This window comes from Nuphar pumila, chromosome 8, assembly GCF_984573655.1.
Source record: "Nuphar pumila chromosome 8, dmNupPumi1.hap1.1, whole genome shotgun sequence".
In the NCBI taxonomy this organism is placed as follows: Eukaryota; Viridiplantae; Streptophyta; class Magnoliopsida; order Nymphaeales; family Nymphaeaceae; genus Nuphar; species Nuphar pumila.
This window is the reverse complement of record NC_143256.1, coordinates 127,901,959-127,922,680: the sequence shown is the minus strand read 5'-3', so window position 1 is coordinate 127,922,680 and position 20,722 is coordinate 127,901,959. Positions and strand designations below refer to the sequence as shown.

The 20,722-nt window shown below is 41.8% G+C and overlaps 1 protein-coding gene across 2 annotated transcripts; it reads left to right on the top strand.

Annotated features, from left to right (window-relative positions):
* Positions 1–1,408: 1,408 nt before the first annotated feature.
* Positions 1,409–8,318, top strand: LOC149830734 (uncharacterized). Of its 2 annotated transcripts, XM_090016752.1 has the most exons (10): positions 1,880–2,047; positions 2,133–2,181; positions 2,408–2,556; positions 2,636–3,013; positions 3,225–3,283; positions 3,372–3,446; positions 3,576–3,657; positions 3,747–3,818; positions 3,961–4,071; positions 7,656–8,318. In XM_090016752.1, the coding sequence occupies exons 1-10, from the start codon at positions 2,012–2,014 to the stop codon at positions 8,088–8,090; spliced, it is 1,446 nt and encodes a 481-aa protein (XP_089872878.1). In that variant the 5' UTR covers positions 1,880–2,011; the 3' UTR covers positions 8,091–8,318. The 2 variants fall into 2 exon arrangements, with proteins under 2 accessions (XP_089872879.1, XP_089872878.1); XM_090016753.1 differs by lacking the exons at positions 1,880–2,047; positions 2,133–2,181 and adding an exon at positions 1,409–1,650.
* The last annotated feature ends 12,404 nt before the right edge of the window (positions 8,319–20,722 follow it).

Genomic DNA, 20,722 nt, shown 5'->3' with positions numbered 1-20,722 from the left:
GCTACAGTCAAACTCTTGGTTTGGTACATTGACCGGATCAAATTGACTTGTCCTGGCGTGAACCAAAAACAAGCCATTGGCATCATCATGGCAGCTTGCATAGCACTTTTCAACACCATCCAAACACAGTCTTATAAAATAGACCTTTTGAAAATCTGGCAAAAGTTGGCTTCAAAATAGGTGTGATTATTTTGGAACAATGTTTGGCACCAAGCCGGGCTATACACCCAGCACATGCAGTGGTTCCCCGATACACTCGCATCGCATGTTACTTGTGGGTCGCTCACACACACCGCGCCTGAGCCCCCCATCCGTCCGATGTCGAGGGCCATTTTGGTCATCGCCTCTATTATCCGAGGTGGTTTTACGTAATTTGGGCAAGTAGGTCCAAAAACACCGTTTCCGATGGCGGGTTGTAACGTATGGGGGCATTGGGCCCAACGGAAGCGCATAAGCGTTGGACAAAACGGCAATGATTAGCCAAGGATGGACGGTTCAGGCCGTTTGAGCGACAGAACCATGGCCGTCCGATTTCTCGCAGTTGGCGCCAGTTCACTGCGTTAGCTGGACTCGACTCCTCGTCATGTGCATCTGTCGCCGCACCAATCGGTGGTTTGCTCATTCCACGTCAGCAGGGCATCTACTCTCTTCTCAAATACCGGAAATGTCCCTTCTCATTTTTGAAAGCACCCTTGTACCCAAACTGATTGTCTGGATGGAGCCAGGAATGCTGCAGTTTAAAGCAAGTAGGCTCAATGCTACCCAAGCTCGAGCCAACTAATCCAGGACTATGAACAGTTTCAGATGCTTTGATCGCTGGTGAGCCCCAACTCCAACGAATGACCTTCTTGCTCTCATGCTGACTGGATCAACACGATGGGCCTGCCATTGGGCTTGGTCAAGTGGAGACATCTACACTCATCATGTTTCTTTTGCATCAACATTTAATCGGTTGAGCCCCCCGACATCACTGGAAACTTGCAAGTTATAGTAATCTCACGGTTGCTCATCTCAGGGGCATTTTGGTCATCCGAGACAAAGGAAAAGGGGAATATGGACGTCCAATATTAAATCAGGAACACTACGTACAAATACAATTTCCGTCCCCTGAACTAAAACGGGTTGCGACCTACAATTAACCAATTTCAATTGCAATATTACGAATTAGCCACTCATGCATGCCAAGCGGAACCAGACACGATTAACGGTGGCAAGAAGTACTTAAAAAAACGGAACCTTCTGTTTTCGTTCGTTTGTGGAGGAGAAAGGGTTGATGAGTCAGGGCCGCTTTCTCGGTGTCGTGTATACTGTACAGGTGGGATGGGAAGGGTAGTCATGTTATTTCGTAGAAATGTAGGAGCTCTTTCGTGACAAAACTTTTAGTTCTTACCCGGGATAGGGAGCCACCGAGATTTTGAAGACAGGGCATGGCGTGACTAGTGTGAAGAAGAAATCGCCCTTTCTCATCCTCAAGTCTTGTTCGATTGATTCAGAATTTGAGTCGTCACAATTATTAGGGGCTTTGGTTCTCTGATATTTCCCGAATGCCGCTCTGCCGAGATCTCGCCTGTTGCTTCTTCCGTTCTGGCGCGCAACCCCCATCTTCTTAGTCTCCAAAACTTCCCCCCCTTCTCCGATCGTCTTGCTTCCGTGTATTTTCGCTCTCTTCCTCTTCGTTTCCTCCGTTTTTATTTTAATTTCTTGTTGCTACAAATCTTGCTCTTGTTCTGAGATTTATGATGTGTTTATCCAGAAATGTGAGAATTGCTCTCGTTTTCGCTCTTGAACGTTCAATCACGAGCGGAGCCCCGAAATGGAAATGCTTTTTTTTTCTTCTTCATCATCTTCTTCTTATTAGGTCTCTCAGTTTGATTCATTGAGCGCAAAAAAAAAAAAATGTCAAAATTGCTAGTTTTTGCTATAACTTTTTCCCTTTTCTTTGTTTTTATAGTAGTACGCAGGGAATGCGAGTGCTTCTCTCATTCTCCCTCTCGATGCTCGTGGATTATCCATGATCTCGTCGAATATGCAAATGTTTTGGTCCTTGGTAGGTTCTTGTTTTGTTCTGATCGGTGAAAAAAAGATATTCATTCTCAATGTGATTTTAGTTTCTGGTGCTTTGATTACAAAAGCTTGCCCGAGATCTTAAAGATTTTTCAGAGATCCTTCTCTTTTTTTCTGGTATGTGAAAATTTTCACCTGAAATATAGAGTTCTTCGTGAATTCCATGCTAAAATACCGAATATGTTACTGTAGTTTTTCACATAAGAACGGAATTCTCGATAGTCTCTGTTTGCGCTCTGTGGATCTGAAGCAAGTCTATCGCATTTGTGTTTATTATTTGTGGATCTTAAACGCTTGGCGTCTGCATTCTCCTTATCAGAGACGCTCATTCATTTTTTGCCAGGTGAATCTGGTGAACTTGAAATGGACGCCGATGCTGGAGTCACGCCGGAGAGTGGATGCAGTACGGTTGAACTAATCGAAACAAAAGCAAAGTCGGAAACGCTAAATCCGGTGGTTCATTGTGAAAGTAAAGATTCAAATCTTTCGGAGGTATGGATCGCACACTGTTCTCCGATGACAAAGTTACTAGCTTTGATAAAAAAAAAGTATTTGTTGTGAATTGATGCAGAAAAATGCAGTAAAAAATGATGATCAGAGTCGTCCTAGTTCAAAGACTGTAAACTCATCTTCCCGGGTGAAGAAAACTGATATTTCAAAGAGCTCTTCTTTTCTTCCAAAAGGAATTACTAAAAAGAGTGTTGAAGGGAAGAAGATGACAAAAGATGGGAATAATCCTGCTGGAAATGATGCTGCGTCGTCTGTTTCCAATGGATCTCTCACTTCTACCTCTCGATCGAACCACAGAGTTTCCCAGACGTTTGTCTCTATGAACCAACGGAAATCTTTGAGTAGCGTGCAGCCATCAGAAAAAAGACCAGGCAGTCTCTCAGTTTCAGTGGATGGAAGAACGAGTTTGAGTTCAACATTGACTACTACTCTCTCTCAGGTACGAGATTTTGCATCTCTTATTGTACTCTGTTTCTTTGCTTAGTTTGAATTTTCTTTTAGGTGACTGAAATTGTCCACTTGTTTCCACCACAGGATATAATTTCGAATTTTGGTTTTAATGAAAGTTGTTCTTTTAGATGGATTTGAATTTTGTTAAGATAGGAACTACTCGTTTGGTTCTGATATAACGTGTTCTTGCCAAATTTTAGTCTGGGAAGCCTTCTTCAATAGCTGCCACAGGGAATGTTGCGCCCTCTAAAGTTCTCAAGTAAGTTTTGTTATTAGAATAACTCTAGTTCTGATCAGCACAGTCTTTTTCGTCCTCGGAAGGATAACTACTCATTTTATGTTGATAGAGCACAAGATCAAAACCAAAAGCAGCCGAAACATGCTTTGCCCACAAAAGAGGAAGATGCGCACTCCGCTACATCGTATTCTCTCTTTTTCTCATGCAGTTCCACTTAATGTGATATGTCATTTACTTAGGCCAACATTTTTAATGCAATGGTTTATGTAATTTTTCTTTGTTTTGTTGCTTGTCTCTGTTTTTTTGCAACCAGTCCTAGAGGTTCGAATTCAAGGAGAAACAGTGGAACAGCTTTTGCCTCCAGATGCAATGAACGTGCAGAGAAGCGAAAAGAGGTAGTACTGATGGAAGAAAAAGATTGAAATTACTAATAGATGTTTTTTTAATGAAAGTTGGAATCTTTTGGCAATTCTTTGCTTGCCAGTTCTTTTCTAAGCTAGAGGAAAAGATTCACGCAAAGGAGATGGAGAAGACTAACTTGCAAGCTAAATCGAAGGTGTGCTAGAGATGTGTTTCATGAATTAAGGAGCTCTTCTTTAGTGCTTTAGAAGATGTCTTCCATATCCTTTTTACTTAGGTTTCACATCACTTAAACATTCAGCCGTTTGTTGAATTAGTCTACTGTGTACCTTTTATAGGAGAGCCAGGAGGCAGAGATAAAGCAACTCCGGAAGAACTTAGCATTTAAAGCCACGCCGATGCCAAGTTTCTATCAGGAACCTGGACCTCCAAAAGTTGACCTGAAGAAGGTTTTGGCTCTTACTCATTCATATTAGATCTGCACATTGTACTTTCAATAGTCTGCTTCTTGTGTTTTGATATAGAATGGTTTTGTATTTTAGCGATGAATGTGGTCATAAGCCTGTAAGTTTTCCTTTTAAATCATGACAATTGTGATCCTCCATGGTTAGGTCATGACACATTCCATAAGGTTATTCTCTTACATGTGTCTTTTCTAGGAGGTTATTCTGAATGTTTTGGTCAAGGGAATTGTAGACCTCTTGTTGTCAAGCAATTCTATGGCATACAGTTCTTGTTTACCAATCAAGAAGGTACTGTATCAATAGGTGATGTGGAGTAAATGCGTAAATGTTTAAACACTTGTGCATGTACAGTGGCAGTCACCCCTGCTGCTGCACTTTTACCATCAATAGTACATGTCTCGGGCCGATCTTTCGGAATGGGGCATGTGCAGTGCAGAGCTCTACTGAGTGGAAAGTGCATTGAGTGTAGGAATGCGCGGTATGCGTTCGCTTGATCGGTGACGTGCAGTGGTAGCACGGCATGCGATAGGCATCGGTATCGTCGTTAGTGCATCGTTGTGTGGCGGCACAGACGTGGAGTGTTGTTCGGTTAAGCAGTGCCAGCGGATCAGAGGATGTTGCCTTTGGAGATTTGGTTAAGGACCTCTCGACTTGCAAGAGTGTCCCACGCGTAGCGGTTGGACGCATGGGGGTCTTACGTGTAGCGGTTGGATGCACGGGGGTGCGTGTGGGTTAGGGCTAATTCTCCCAGGGATCACCTTAGGTGGTTTCAACCGAGTATGGTGACTCGGGGCTAGGCGAGTGAATGCCTAGGCGTCGGCGAATGAATCTGGGTAGTGCTCTTCGCTATGGTGTTTAGTCATCAACTGGTTTTTGGACTGGGGGCCGCAAGGTCTTGTTCCTTCAGTGGCGAGGTTGTTTTATGTTGTGCGCATGAAGTTGCAATACGCTTCATGGCACACAAGGCTAAAGCAAAGTTTGTGCCTCTTTCGGAAGTAATAGCTGGTATGGGACGATTATGCACTAAGCGGCATGGACTACATGGAATGCGCATTTGGAAATGCGCTTGATCAGCTTTCGCTAGGTAGTTGCGCACGGGGTGGTGCAGGGCCAATGAAAATGATTCAGCACATGGAAAGGTGTTGGTACGCAGCCTTTGGCTGTTAGGCTAACCAACTTGGCATGTTGCGGATATGCGAAGCATTCTATGCTCGTGATAGAGCGATAGAAAGGCTTACGGCGGTAAGGAAGGATCGTCGAGTCACACTGGCTTATTGTGCGACACTGTAAAGGACAATGATGGTTTATCTTGGTCACACAAATGTTCGTAGCTGAAGTGTGGTTGACCTAGCACAGAAGCAAGATGTTGGCAGGATGGTATGGGATATCTTGTCGATGACAAGCAGAAGTGTAAGGTTGTTGTTCAGATGGTTAAGGGAACGTAGATAAGCCAAATATTTCTACTAGTTGTGCGTTAGGCTCAGAGGTGGAGTGTGACATTTACCTTGTGCATGCAGAGAATGTATGTTGGATTCGATTGGATGGATTTGCACCTTTGGGTATGGGAGACTCAACTAAACTTCTAGATACTCTCTCAAGATTGTAGGTTAGCGGAGTGCCCACGTTGAGCAGAGTGTTCATTGTTTTGGTCCCTTGAGTTGGCAGATCCTCAGTAGATTGTGTGTGCAGAAAAAGTTGTTGTTCGTGGCTCGTAGGTTCCTACGGGAACATTTTGCTGACTCTGAGCTAGCTTTGGGAGGGGAGTTTCAGCGTTGGGCCAAAGGTGCCCATGTGAGGACGAGTACCCAGGAAGACGCTTTGAAAGACCACTTTGGGGTGATACGCAAGAAGGCGTCCCCCCACTTGAGGACTAGTTTGGACAATTGAAAAATCACAAGTTGGTGCTTAAGGGAGTTGATATCCCTGCGACACGCATTGGTAGTCGTCTTTCTCTGTGAAGATCACAAGGGGTTTGGATTTGCCCTTGCTGGGGTTGGAAGGCACCCCAGCCATGAGCATGAAGACGACAAGTTTGTCGTGCGGACGAGGATGACCTGTTTGTGTTTGAGGCTGCACTGGGGTCTCACGAGCAGAGAATACTGAAGACCGCTGTCTAAGTGATCGGAGATGCATTAAAGGTATGAGACTTGACGTGTTAAAGGTTGCGACGTTGGTGGGTGTATTCCAAAACAAGTTAAGTAGGCTGAAGAAAAAGAGTAAATCAAAGATAAGTACAAAGGGAAATTGACATATCAGTGAAGTCTGTGTTCTTATTTGCACCAACATTATCGAGGACGATAATTGTTTTAGGTGGGAGAGAATGTCTCGGACTGATCTTTCAGAACGGGGCATGTGCAGTGTGGAACTCTACTGAATGGAAAATGCATCGAGTGTAGGAACACGTGGTATGCGTTCGCTTGATTGGTGACATACGGTGGTAGCATGACATACGATAGGCATTAGTATCATCGTTAGTGCATCGCTGTGTGGCGGAACATACGTGAAGCGTTGTTCGGTTAAGTAGTGCCAGTGGATCAGAGGATGTTGCTTTTGGAGATTTGGTTAAGGACCTCTCGGCTTGCAAGAGTGTCCCACGCGTAGCGGTTGAACTCTCAAGGGTGCGTGTGGGTTAGGGCTAATTCTCGAGGGATCACCTTAGGTGGTTCCAACCGAGTATGGTGACTTGGAGCTAGGCGAGTGAATGCCTAGGCGTCGACGAATGAGTTTGGATGGTGCTCTTCGCTATGGTGTTCAATCATCAACTGGTCTTCGGATTGGGGGCCGCAAGGTCTTGTTCCTACAGTGACATGGTTTTGCTATGTTGTGCGCATGGAGCTGGAATACGCTTCATGGCATGCAAGGTTAAGGCAAAGTTTGTGCTTCTTTCGGAAGTGATAACTGGTATGAGACGGTTATACACTAAGCGGCATGAAGTACATGGAATGTGCATTTGGAAATGCGCTTGATCAACTTCCACTAGGCAGCTGCACACGAGGGTAGTACGCAGGGCTAATGAAAATGATTCAGTATATGGAAAGGTGTTGGTAGCGGCCTTTGGCCGTTAGGCTGGCTAGCTTGGACAGCCTGGCGCGTTGCGGGTTTGCGAAGCATTCTATGCCCGTGACAGAGCGATAGAAAGGCTTGCGGCGGTAATGTAGGATTGTTGCGCCGCACTGACTTATTGGAAAAAGTAAGCCCGTGAATGGTTAAATTCATGAGGTGAAGATATTAGTGGCAAGCTGGTTGATTTGGATTTTAAGATCCTATGCTGATTGTCAATAACTTCCACGGAGCTAAAGTGGTATTAGGGCGTTGGGCGAGCATTTAATACCCGATGTCATATTCAAGGACTCATGAAGCACTTGGTCGATCGGGACTTTTGGCCAGAAATTTATTGTTTCATCTGTGCACGCATTTAGATATTTGGGTTTATTAGTTTTAAACTTTTAATCAACTTATGCTATCTTTTATGTTGTATAAATAAAATCCATAGCGAATCCATGATTTTCTGCATTTTCATGTTTTCTGTGGCATACATAATCATCTTAGTCAGTTGCATGGATTTGCAGATACCAACAACACGGCCTATATCTCCCAAATTAGGGCGTCACAAGTCGTCTTCTACTGCTGATGCTGCAGCAGGGAATGGTCAAACTGATAAAAGCACAAGCTCAAACCTTGAAGAGAGCAAGGTGACGGCTAACAAACCAAGCAACGTCAAGGACTCTTTTGTTTCAAAGAAGCCACTTGGACGTTCGTTCAGAAAGTTGCCATCCAAAAAGCCGGTGGTCAATGCAGAACAGAAGCTTCTCAACACACCGTCCGATGCTCCAGAGCCAGAATTGCAGGGAGAGATATCAGAAGACAATGGATCTAAGGTGGCCCTGAATGCGGATGCCAGAAATGTTGACCAGCTTGGATTTGATTCAATAAACGGTTCTGAATTTTCTTTCATCCAGAAGCTGTCTGATTCAGATATCCATGTCATTGAAGCCTCTGCATAAACGTCAGTTTTTTTTTCTCAACAGTGTTGGGCGTGTGTCTAGTGCGAGGAATGGATGTTGTGAATAGTCCGTGTTTTGCTGTGTATGTAATTGTTGCATCTTTGCATATCTATGAATGTTGCAGAAGTAAGCTCTGTGTTGATGCTCAGCCTGTTTGTACGACAGTAGGTATATGCCTTTTTTGTGTTTTATGGATGGGAGAGCGGGCTGGGGCTGCTTGCAATGATGGAAGAGAGTTGTCAGGTGAGATGTCCTTCTGTAGTATAAAGTCTTCACCACATTTGCCTTGCTCGATTGTTTGGTTTATGTTTGTGGTGTGGAAATATCATATATGATTTTCTCTTTTTTTATTAGATATCCCAGCTGCTGCTGCTGCTGCTTCCTCTCTTCTCTGTTTTATTTTTAGCAGAAACCGTGCATGATGTTTATTGCAGAGAAATTGAAAGTCAAAAGCTGTGAGGTAAAGCCGTATAGGTATTCAAGTGTCGAGTGTCCTTTCTTGCTTGTCTGGTGGGGCAGATTGCTTTTGAATATATGACATTGCAAATGGGCACGTACAGATGACAGTAAAGATGGTTTGATGTGTTCTAATTTTTAAGCATTCTGGGAACCTTATCGAGTATATTCTGGCATTGGTGAAGATGGAAACTGATAGGGCTGGCATTGATTTTGAACCACTACATCAATCGCATCACCCTTGTTGCTTGTGGTGGGAATGTTATGCTACGGGTTTTTGTTTAATATTAACAATGGAGCTTTTATTTTTTAATCTTAAAAAATTTTCAAGGGAGAAATTGCAAGGCCGATAAAGATCCTCATCTGTTGCAAAATGTGACTAAGATTTATAGGTCAGTGTAATCAAACCTTAAGCTCAATAGCGCATGTATCTAGTGCTCTCTCTGCTTTGAAGAATTGGAGGTATCCAACAGAAAGCGGTAATCGTCCTAGTTAGACCCCACCAGCTAGGTTGATATAAAAAATAGTTACCGTGGTTCACTTATTTACCTGAACCTGACTTCATACGACACGTGTCATCGGCCCCTATGCAACCTGTGCGATAAGCTTAACTAGTTTTGAGTAGGATTAAAACCCACTCTATTCCGAACGTTCAGTAAATCTCTCAGGATTTTCTCGGCAAGGAAAAATCTTGGGATGTTTTGCAGAATTTGTTGTTCTCGGATTTTTTTTTTGAGACAATCTTGATGATTCAACATTTGAAAATTGTAAAAAGTTTAAAAATAAATCAGAAAACTTTTGAGAGGATATTGCTAGCTTTTCTCCATTTCATTTAAAAAAAGACGTTTCTATCTTTTGAGAGAGAGAGAGAGTTTGTGTAGTTGGGACCTGCTGATGATTACTATGTATGTTACTATTGTTTAGTAAAAAATTCAAACTTCTGGTGTCCGTAAATTATAGCTATGCTGCGTGGCCATAATGGATCTGAAACTGGACCCGATCTTCAAAAATTGGATCTGGTCTTAAGTCAAGCTTGACCTGATCCACATAACCCGTTTACATTCCTACTCCTCGCTATACGGGTGAAAATGGATTGGATATGAGCTTTTATAGAACAAATGGTATAGTAAGGCATTATATTGTACCAGGCAATCCTCAACATAATGGTGATTCAGAGTGAATGAACAACACACTATTAGAGAAGGCGCAATGCATATTGAATCATGCAGGACTTGACAAGGAGTTCTGGGTGAAAGCTGTAAACACTGCTTGCTACTTGGTGAATTGGTCTCTGTCTATACCATTGAATGGTAAGACACTCAAGTAAACCTTCAGACTGGATCAGCTTAACTCAAAGTCTAGAAAATGCATCATGCTTAGAACATAACAATGTGTGAAGCTGCGAAGGAAGCACTATGGTTGAATGGGCATGTGACTGAGATTGTTATAAAGCAAAGGAGCACCATGTTGTATTGTGATAGTCAAAATGCAATATAATTTAAGAAGAATTAAGTAATTCATTCAAGAACCAAGCATAATGAGGTAAGATATCATTTCATTGAAAATGTGTTCAATCAGAAATGTCATCAAAGCAAAGAAGCTTCTCGTAAAGAAGGTTGCATCGACAGAGAATGTGCCAGACGTATTGACCAAGCCAGTACTGAAGGAAAATTTCAAGCGGTATTTGAATTTGCTTAATGTTTCTACTCTGAAAAGATTCGGGCTAAAATAGAAATTGTTGATATGGCCCTCACTTTCAATGTGAACGTTCTACCCAAATAGTGGGGATTTAACCCATTAGATGAGCTGTCAATAGTTGGGCTACCAAAGTAGGTTGTGCTAGTGTGAGAAATAAAAGAAAAAGATGGAGAGGTGTGAAAGACACTTTTTTTGACTCATGTGCTTGGTAGAATCAAAAATATGTTTTACATGGACAACTTAAGGGGTGAGGTTGGTGGGAAATTCTCTACAAATAGACAAGTGAGATCTGTAAGGTCATCATGCCTTTGTGTTTCTTAGAATTTGAAAGAAATTGAGTTGAGTTCTGTGAGTGTTTTGAGAGCCTTGAGAGTTGTGAGAGTTTAGCTTTGTTAAAATCTTCTTTGAGTTTTCTTGTAATTTGTACCTTTGTATTGTAATCTTTATCTGTGAAATTTAAGCCTTTTGGAGTGATTTTTCTATACACTGGCTGCCGCTGCTTACAACAGCTATGGCTTCTCGAATTACCAATTTACCTTATATAAAATAATGACAAAGACTTTACTCTCTGGACTTAACAGTGTCTTCACCTCCTCTAATTATGTGAAAAACTCAACTGTTCATACTCTGCCAGACACTGCATTTGATAAGTTCTCCCAATTAATGTATAATGAATTTTACCGTGACTGGTTTGAGCATGGAAATACCACATGCCGAACTAGCATAGTTGAAGCAATATTTCTGCTCCAAGTCATAGAACTGCCATTCATCTTGAATATGTGCCAAAGGTTGAGTTGACCATACACATTCAGTTTCACCACCATTGCTGCTCTATACGAAGCGATGGAAGTTGCTGGATTGCCTCCTAGCTTTTGATGCTTTGGGATCCCGCTGAAGAGGTGAATTTGTACTTCAGTCAGCATCACACGAGTTTCCAAGCTTAATTCCACTCTTAACTTCAGCAATCATAATTTTCTAATAGACGTGATTCAGTTAACCTCATTAAGATGTCATTCCTTGGCCTTCAGTTTAATTGACCAAGTATCCTCATACACATAAAATCTGGTTGAATCACAATAAGGTAATTACCATCAATCAACTTGTCCACCAGTGCTGGGATTTACTTTGGAAATTCATTAGGCTGTCCGGGGCTCATCAAGGTTCACACACACACACACACACACAGAGAGAGAGAGAGAGAGAGAGAGAGAGAGAGAGAGAGAGAGAGAGAGAGAGAGAGAGAGAGAGAGAGAGACCTGTCTCATGAGTTAACGCCATGGAGAAAATACACTTTCCTGTCCTTTTTGATTGACATTCGGGACAACTTTTGTTCTCATAAAAAAGAAGGGATTCATGTCACCCTTTCGTTTTCCTACTATAATGATGGAGTTGGTAAGCTTCTAAGAAGGATATCTTGCTATGGTTTTCCTTGTAGAGTAACGAAGCTCGTTTTAGGCATTATGTAAGCCCCATTGTATTGTAGTATGCTTCTCTAGCTCTCCTTGTAGGGTAAAGGCACGTGCATCTACACCAACATGAACTTGCTTGGCTCAGTTTGTACCAGGTACATCTGTGAACCTGGTAATATGGTCAGTATATGGTTTAAATTTGCACTTTGTTCATATCTACTGTTGTAAAATTAATTGTTGGGTCGGACGGGGTTTTCCACCGCCGGTCTGAAGCGCCGGTGACTGTGCCATCACCTGATCCGACGAAAGCCCTGCAAAGAAGAAAATATAAAACACAACAGCATACCTGAGGCGGCCATTGTCGGAGGGCGGAGGACGTTGCCGGAGAATGGCGCTCTTCAACTCAGCCGGTCTGCAGCCACCACAAGCGCAGGCTACCGAATGGAGACGGTGAGTCGACCTTCATCCCACCTTTACTATTTTCTCACAGAGACAGTGTGTTTTCGCTGTTTTGGGTTGCTTATGAAACCCCTTTAAATAAGCATAGTATGAGAACGGTTTGCATAACCGTTCCCCCTTATCTATGCTAGTTTATCGGGATGGAGCATCCCTGATGTGGGGAGTTACCGCATCGTGGATAACCACCACGTTTTACGTGGTGGTTAATCCAACATTCTCCCACTTGATCCGACGATAAACTCTTTAACCATAAAACATTATGGGAATAACTTGATGAATAGAATGACCTTTTTATTCTATTCTATAGGTCCTTAGTTGAATCTCTAATCTTTATGAGATTAACAACAACCATAATGAGAATCAAGAACTAAAAGTGATCACTTTATTTATGTGCATATGTCAAAAAGAATTTAACAAGCCCATCCTCTTTACATGTTCGAAATATAATCCTGGTGCTAGCCCTTTAGTAAGAGGATCAACAATCATTTCTTTGGTACCAACATTAACAATATACACTAAATGATTCTCCGTCCTTTCTTTAACAACAAAATACTTCAGCTTCATATGCTTACATGACATAGTACTTTTGTTGTTTTTCGAAAAAGACACTGCAGCTTCATTATCGCAATAGACCTTCAGTGGCTTCCCAATTGAATCCACTACCTTCAACTGTGATATGAAGTTCTTTAACCATAGAGCCTGTGAAGTAGTCTCGTACAATGCTATGAATTCTGCTTCCATGGTGTGAGCAGCAGTGGTCGTCTGCTTCTCACTCCTTCAAGAGATCGCGCCCCCAACAAGTAGAAAAACATACCCTGTAGTAGACTTTCTACTATCAAGGCATCCTTCTAAGTCTGCATTTGAGTAGCCAATGACCTTGAGGTGATCAACTTTATGATATGTTAACATATAGTCTTTTGTCCCTTGCAAGTACAATAAGACTTTCTTAGCAGCATTCCAATGGGGTATACCAGGATTAGACTGAAATCTTCCAAGCACCCCTACTACAAAAGAAATATCTGGTCGAGAACATGTCTGCGCGTACTGCAAGCTGTCAACAACTGATGCATATGGATAAGCGCACATCTGTGCTTTGTCAATGTCGTTTTGTGGACAATCTTTTAGGCTCAGCTTATCACCTTTTGATATGGGTATAGAACTAGGAGAACAATTCTCCATCCCATATCGCTTTAACACATTTTCTATATAGGATCTTTGGGAGAGGCCTAGAAAACCTTTTGCTCGGTCTCGACGAATCTCAATGCCAAGAACGTAAGCAGCCTCACCCATATCTTTCATATCAAAATGTGATGCAAGAAACTATTTTGTCTTTGAAAGTAACTTTATATCATTGGTTGCAAGTAAGATGTCATCCACATACAACATCAATATAATGAACTTACTCCCACTTTCTTTAAGGTATATACATTGATCAATAATGTTTTCTGTAAACCCGAAAGTCACAATGACTTGGGAAAATTTAATATACCACTGTCAGGAGGCATGTTTAAGTCCATATATTGATTTGTTAAGCTTGCAAATCAAACGATCATTTTTAGAGAAACCAAGAGGATGTTCCATGTATACTTCTTCATTCAGATCCCCGTTGAGGAACGTTGTTTTCACATACATCTGATGTAGCTCTAAGTCATAATGAGCTACGAGGGCCAAAATTATCCTCATTGACTCCTTAGTTGAGACAGGAGAAAATGTCTCATTATAGTCAATGCCCTCCATCTGGGTGAATCCTTTAGCAACCAATCTTGCTTTATGTCTCTCTATGTTACCTTTGGAGTCTTTCTTGATCTTAAAGACCCATTTACACCCTACGGGCTTTACTCCTTTAGGTAACATGACAAGATCCCACACTTGATTTTTAGCCATAGAGTCTAACTCTTTTTTCATGGCTTCTATCCAGTGCGAAGATTGTTTGCTTTCAACAGCTTCCATAAAAGTCAACAAGTCATCACCCATATCTATGAAATCACCAGGCTCCTGAAGGTACACCACATAATCAGGATGTATGACAGATCTCCTAATCCTTGTGGATCTCCAAATAGGTTGTTCTTCAGGTTCAGATTGAACCTGATAATCTTGTTCATGCTCTTCCGCATTGTCCACAATAAGTTCACTTTGAATTTGTGCATTAACAATCGAATGATCAACCACACCATCATTAGGAATACCAATGTGGTATCTTTCGATGTTTTCCTTAACAGGTGACGAAATTAGATCCTGTATTTCTTCAAAACCAAGGCTTTGAAGTGCACTCAATCCTACTAAACCATATTCTAGGAATTTTGTCTTATCCATTTCAACAATCTGTGGTGAGTGAGATGGGCAATAAAACCTGTACCCTTTTGATCTTTTTGGATAACCAATGAAATATCCACTGGTTGTTCTTGAATCAAAGACTTTAATGTGGGGGTTATACAGTTTCGCCTCTGCAGGACATTCCCATATGTGCATATAAGACAATGATGGTCTCCTACCTGTCCACAACTCGTAAGGAGTTTTAGGCACAAATTTCGTAGGAACCTTATTCAAAATATGCACAACAGTCCTTAAGGCTTCACCCCACAACTTTATGGGAAGCGTTGAATAATTCAACATAGCTCTAACCATTTCCTTAAGCGTATAATTTCTTCTTTCAGTTACACCATTCTGATAGGCACTACCAGGCATGGTATATTGAGGCACAATGCCTTCCTCTATGAGAAATCGCGCTAATGGTTCTTCCCTTTGCCCCATCTCAGTAAATCTACCATAATATTCGCCATCTCTATCAGACTTGACTATCTTAATAATTTTATCGGTTTGTTTCTCTACTTCTTTCTTAAATTCCTTAAACATCTGAAAAACATCAAATTTTTCTAAGATAAAGTAGAGATACATATACCGAGAATAGTCATCAATAAAGGTGACAAAATATTTTTCGCCTGTGTAACAAGAGGAAAAAGGTTCACATACATCCGTATGGACTATTTCTAATATCTCACTACTGCGTTTGGCACCTTCCTTATATGTGTTTGTATGCTTAGCCTTTATGCAATCAACACATGGGTCATTGTCAGTAAAATCTAGAGATTGCAAGATCCCTTCATTTACAAGTCTCTTTATTCTCTTTTCAGAGATATGACCCAACCTTTGATGCCAAAGCATGTAAGATTTATCATTTGTCATGCTACGTTTATTTCCAAGTAATACGTATTCAGAAGTCAAAGACTCCAGAGTTTGTATCTTCACACTCAATCGATATAAACCATCATAAACTGATGCAGAACCAATTTCAATTGAATTTCTGAATATGAACAATTTGGAATTTTCAAACTTAAAACAATATCCAAATTTATCCAACTTTGAAATTGAAATTAAGTTTCTACTATATGATGGAATATAAAACACATCATGAAGATCTAAAACTATGCCTGTATCTAGAGTAATCCTGTAGGTTCCAACACCTTTCACATGTGAACACATCTTGTTTCCCGAATAGATGCTTTTCTCATACATTGTTGGTTCCCTTTTGCTCAGGAACAACTGTAGACAATTGGAAATATGAACAGTAGCACCAGAATCAATTCACCAGCTATTTCCAGGAATTTGTAATAAATTACATTCATGAGAAACAAATAACAAATTACCTCTCTTTTCCAACCACTTTTTATACTTTATGCAATCTGCCTTCACGTGTCCCTTCTTCTTGCAAAAGAAGCACTTTATGGAAGCAGAGTTGGATTGTTTGTCTTGGGATGACTTATCCCCAGTTGGCTTCTTCCTAGCATTTCTCTTAAATACATTCTTCCTTGGTCCTACCTTGGATGTATGAGAAGCCATATATGCACTCTGCACCTTCTCACCTTTCATCCTCTCTTCTTCTTCAACACACTTGGACATGAGTTCATTAAATGTCCATTCATCATTATGTGTGTTGTACGAGATTTTGAAAGGTTTGTATTCCAAGGGTAAGGATGTTAGGACTAAATGCACTAGGAAAAAATCAAAGATGGTGAGCTTCATGTCATTCAACTGAGATGCAATGTTCCTCATCTTCAAAATATGCTGGCGAATGTTTACCCCTCCAATATATTTCATAGATATAAGTTTAGACATTAGGGTACTGGCTCTGGCCTTGTTTGAACTCACAAACTGTGTCTCAATGGCACTCAGAAATTCTCTCACTGTTCTTCATTGTGGGATGACACTGTCAATGTCCTTAGCCACTTTAGATTGAAAAAGCAATAGGCTAAGCCTATTCGAGCGCTTCCACTTCTCAAAAATAATTTTTTGATCAGCAGTGCTCTGATCAGTGAGGGCAGTGGGTTCATCTATCCTTATGGCCAGATCTAGATCCATATATCATAATATATAGAGAATAGTTTCTTTCTAATCACTAAAATTCGATCCATCTAGAAAAGGTATACAACTAGAGCCATCTAAAATCACAGAACTTGAAACTGCACGACAAAAGACATATATCAGAAAGCATTCGTACGAGACTAAAACTTTAGTGGAAAAAACAAAATAATAAAGGCTCTTAATGTGCTTCTTTCCAGGCGAGTGAAGGGGGTCATCAGAATCCTACTTTGGTAAGAGCTTCGACACACAAAAACACTTCGCCTACCGACCATATTCGGTAAAACTAAGGTTCTTACGAAGATAAATCATCAACACAAGGTATCTTTGGATACTCATGTGTGATGTATCTCGACACATTTACCTTATTCTACCCTACTTAAATTCCAAACACGATAAAATTACATTTGGGTCGTCTATCATTTCATTAATCTAAGTATAATGTGCATATCGGCTTAAACTGTATGATAGTATAGAATTCATTGATGACTTACGTGTATTCAATCACTTTGGTGACATGAAAACACTGAGTCATCTAACTATCCTTAATGCCAATATGCAAAATAATATCTTAAAATGGTCCGTAAACCGAATGGACCAGACATATGACCCTCAAAATGGTTCAAAAACTGAATGAATCTGTCATATGTATCATGAACCGGTCTTAAAGCACTCTGAACCGGTCTGAAATGGCCCCGAACCAGTCATTTAAAGGTCCAAACCGGTTCTGAACCTTATGAACCGATGTTAATAATGAACAAAAGTTCATAAAAACCCAATGACCATATGCTAAAATCCCTGCATTTTCTTATATTTAAGAAAACAGGGTCTTAGCATCTCGGAACCGGTGAGAAAGTGGAAAGAACCGACAAAAAATGGCTCTGAACCGGTCCCGAAAAAAGTCTTAATCAGACCCTGATCCAGTTCAGGCTAAATAGTGCCTGGACCCTACTGGATCCGAGTCGAACCCGGTTTAACTTGATCCGGATCAGACCCGATATATATCAGATCCGGGTCGAAACCCGGTACTTACCAGATCCGGCTCTGACCCAGTAATAACTATATCTGGGTCGGACCCGGTACATCCCGGATCCGGTAGTTCCCAGATCCGGGTCTGACCCGGTAGTTCCCAGATCCAGGTCTGACCCGGGGTTTACCAGATCCGGGTCAGACCCGATACTTACCGGATGACGGTCTGACCCGGTGGTTAACCGGATCCGGGTCAGGCCCGATTGTAACTAGATTCGGGTCTGACCCGGGGTTTGATTGATCCCGGTCGGTGCAATACAAGCCCTCACCCAAATCCTGGATTTGATCCAAATGAGCTTTATGGATCGATTCGGGTGGGTAGGGTCCGGATTAAGAAACCCGAGCCGAAAATAAAACCATAAGAGGCGAAATAGGGTTTTTTGAACCCTATTTCGCCTTTTTCTTTTGTTGCAGGGTGTTGCCGCCGGCTCCGACAATCGAACGATCGCCGGCGAGAAGGTGTCAGCCCCCACCGTCGGTGACCCAATGGTCATCCCGCAGTCGACGGTGTGATGATTTTAGAGCTCAATGAAGCTCTAATACTTATTGGAGGTTTTGTAGCAACAATCATGCACTTGCAAAGAATTGGAGATGATCGCGTCGCTTTGTTAGAGCTGTAAAATGCTTAAATGTTTCAACATTATCACAAAGAGTGAAGTGGATGAAGTCAAATCAATGATTACATTCAGCCTGCAAAGGATCAAGTCTATAGCAGTACGTGTTACAAACAAAATTCAGGCGCTAGATGTGAATCTTGATAAGGTCTGGAATGCGCAATGAGGTGCTCTCAAAAGATCACTGCAGTTTGCAGTGTTTCTCGGGTTCTAGTGCACGACTGCAGTAGATGCTACTGCAGTGCATGTTGTATGGAATGCAGCAATGGTTGAGTTGCTAAGATGTGCATTGCAGAGAAAATTTTATGCTAGATGCGCAGTTGGCTGCGATGCACAATGTGCAGGGATAACTTGTATTGCATTGTAGGCAATTCTGCAGTTTTGATGGGTGCGCACAGGATGTTGCGTGTTTGCTGCTGTATGCTATGACACACACAGAATGGTGCACGATGTTGGAGCATGCACGTGAGGGCGGCTTGATAAATGATACTACAACAATGTGAAGCTATGTGCTGTGTGTGTTGTAGTGCTTCAGTTTACTACTCCTCTGGATGCACATCAAACGATGCTCATATAATACTCGACAAAAATCATAAAAGATTTCTCCAACATGTGCACTGAGATCTGTAGTTAGCAACTGAACATAGATGCATTTTATAACTTGTTTTGTGCACACTTAAGCGGAGAAAACTTGGATGTAGGTGGCAAACCACTCTGATACCAATTGATAGGACCTCACTAGAAGTCCTTCCCAAGGATCTATGCCAATAAAGCCTGTCAAGCTTTTTGCCAAACAGTTAATGTGCAATTGACCTCTGTAACAATAGGAAATGCTTTTTGCTCAGCGCAAGAAGGAGATTCATCGATAGTAAGCTTTGTTAAGCTCTGTCAAAGACGTTGATGCATTAAGCAAGTTCTAATGTGGAGATCCAAATGAGCAAGTGACTCATTTTTTTGTAATATGTCTACAGTTTATGTTTATCATTCATGCTCTCCACTGTTCATCCAACTCTGATTTAGGTCATAATGATTCGGTAGCTGATGCTAATGGAGGATCAATTCGATCAATAATCCAGTTGCATGAATTCTCTATAGCATCACGGTTATGAATAAGAAAAGATGAGGGAATCATCCTACGAATTGAGCTTTCAAATTCAGATGCTACTGGATTTAGCTTTGTCGAAAGTGCCTCCAACTCCTTCAGATCGTCTGCAGCATGCATGCCATTAGGAACGACAAAATCGCATAGCAAGATAGTCTCTCTTTTCATGAACAACATAGACGATCGTTGCGAACTTGTTGATGAACTGAACTATCCAAATGAGATTAGTTAATCTCAGATGGCCTTCCATATGAGATTGGCTAATCTCAAATGGCCAAATAGGCTTATTAGCCTTCTGTTCTAATAAGAACAGCCAAGGAGAACAACTTCTTCAGAAAAGAGAAATATCAATTACTTCAAATGTCAAAAGATATAAAACACATGGCTTTGGGTCCTATTTATAGACCCAACCAATCTGTACAACACAATGACTAGCTTGGTCAACCCAAGCTGAGATGGCGCCTAGTGGAATGGTCAAACTTGGCATCTTATTCTGCCCAATGAAGTCGCTCCAGCTGGACCTCATTACACATAAGCGCCAGCGGTGCGCGCATATGCCACCACACTTCAGTGTGCTACGCTCGTGTGCCATGCACGCTTGTGCTACATGCATAATGCGCTACACACTTGCATATCGCGCTCCCCACCTCTACTCCTGGCACATCACCTTACGCGCTATGCACTGTGCATCTGTGTGTTGTCGTCCACGTGCCACACGCGTTCCCTCTCGTGCATCACCCATCTTTGCCACATTGCTAATGCGTCCTGCGCCATGAGCACCCACACATCCTTGTACGCGTGACACCCTTTGGCATTTTCGCCCACACGTCACCCTGCGCCTGCATCTCATTGTTTACGTTTTGCGTGCACTTGCGCACCATTGCTTTCACATTGTGGCTTTGGTTCGCCTTGGCAGTGCACCATGCACTTGTGCTTACCTAGTTGGTGCTTTGCATGTGTAAATGCTAGGCACATGTAGGAGGGTTTGTATCATAAGTGGCCCACTACGTGCGCAGGTGGCTCACTATAAATTGTCCTGTGCACAGGTTTTAATACAAGCCCGTGAAGACTCAAGTGCACGTAGACACTGAGGTATCATACTAGACACAGACGATTGATGGCACGCATAGGCGCTAGCATGGCCACATGCGATGCGACGGTGATGCATGCTCTAACGCATGCTTAGACACAGAGCTCATAGAACACACACACACTGCACTACACATGCAGACACATGTTCACATGCTTACAGACATGATATAGTGTAAGCAGGCCCATATGGAAGCATGCAAACATGCATGCAATAGCAGAGCTAATGCACACATAGGCATGTGATAGCAGGGCTAATGTGATATGACCTTACTAGAGATCACGCCTAAGATCTATTCCTTTCAAAACCTCAATTGCATTTAAACAAACATGTAGGTTGCAGTATTGCCTGTTACAGCAATTTAGGTTCATTTACAACAGAAACATTGTAGTAAAACTGGATCCTGTATCCGATCTTCC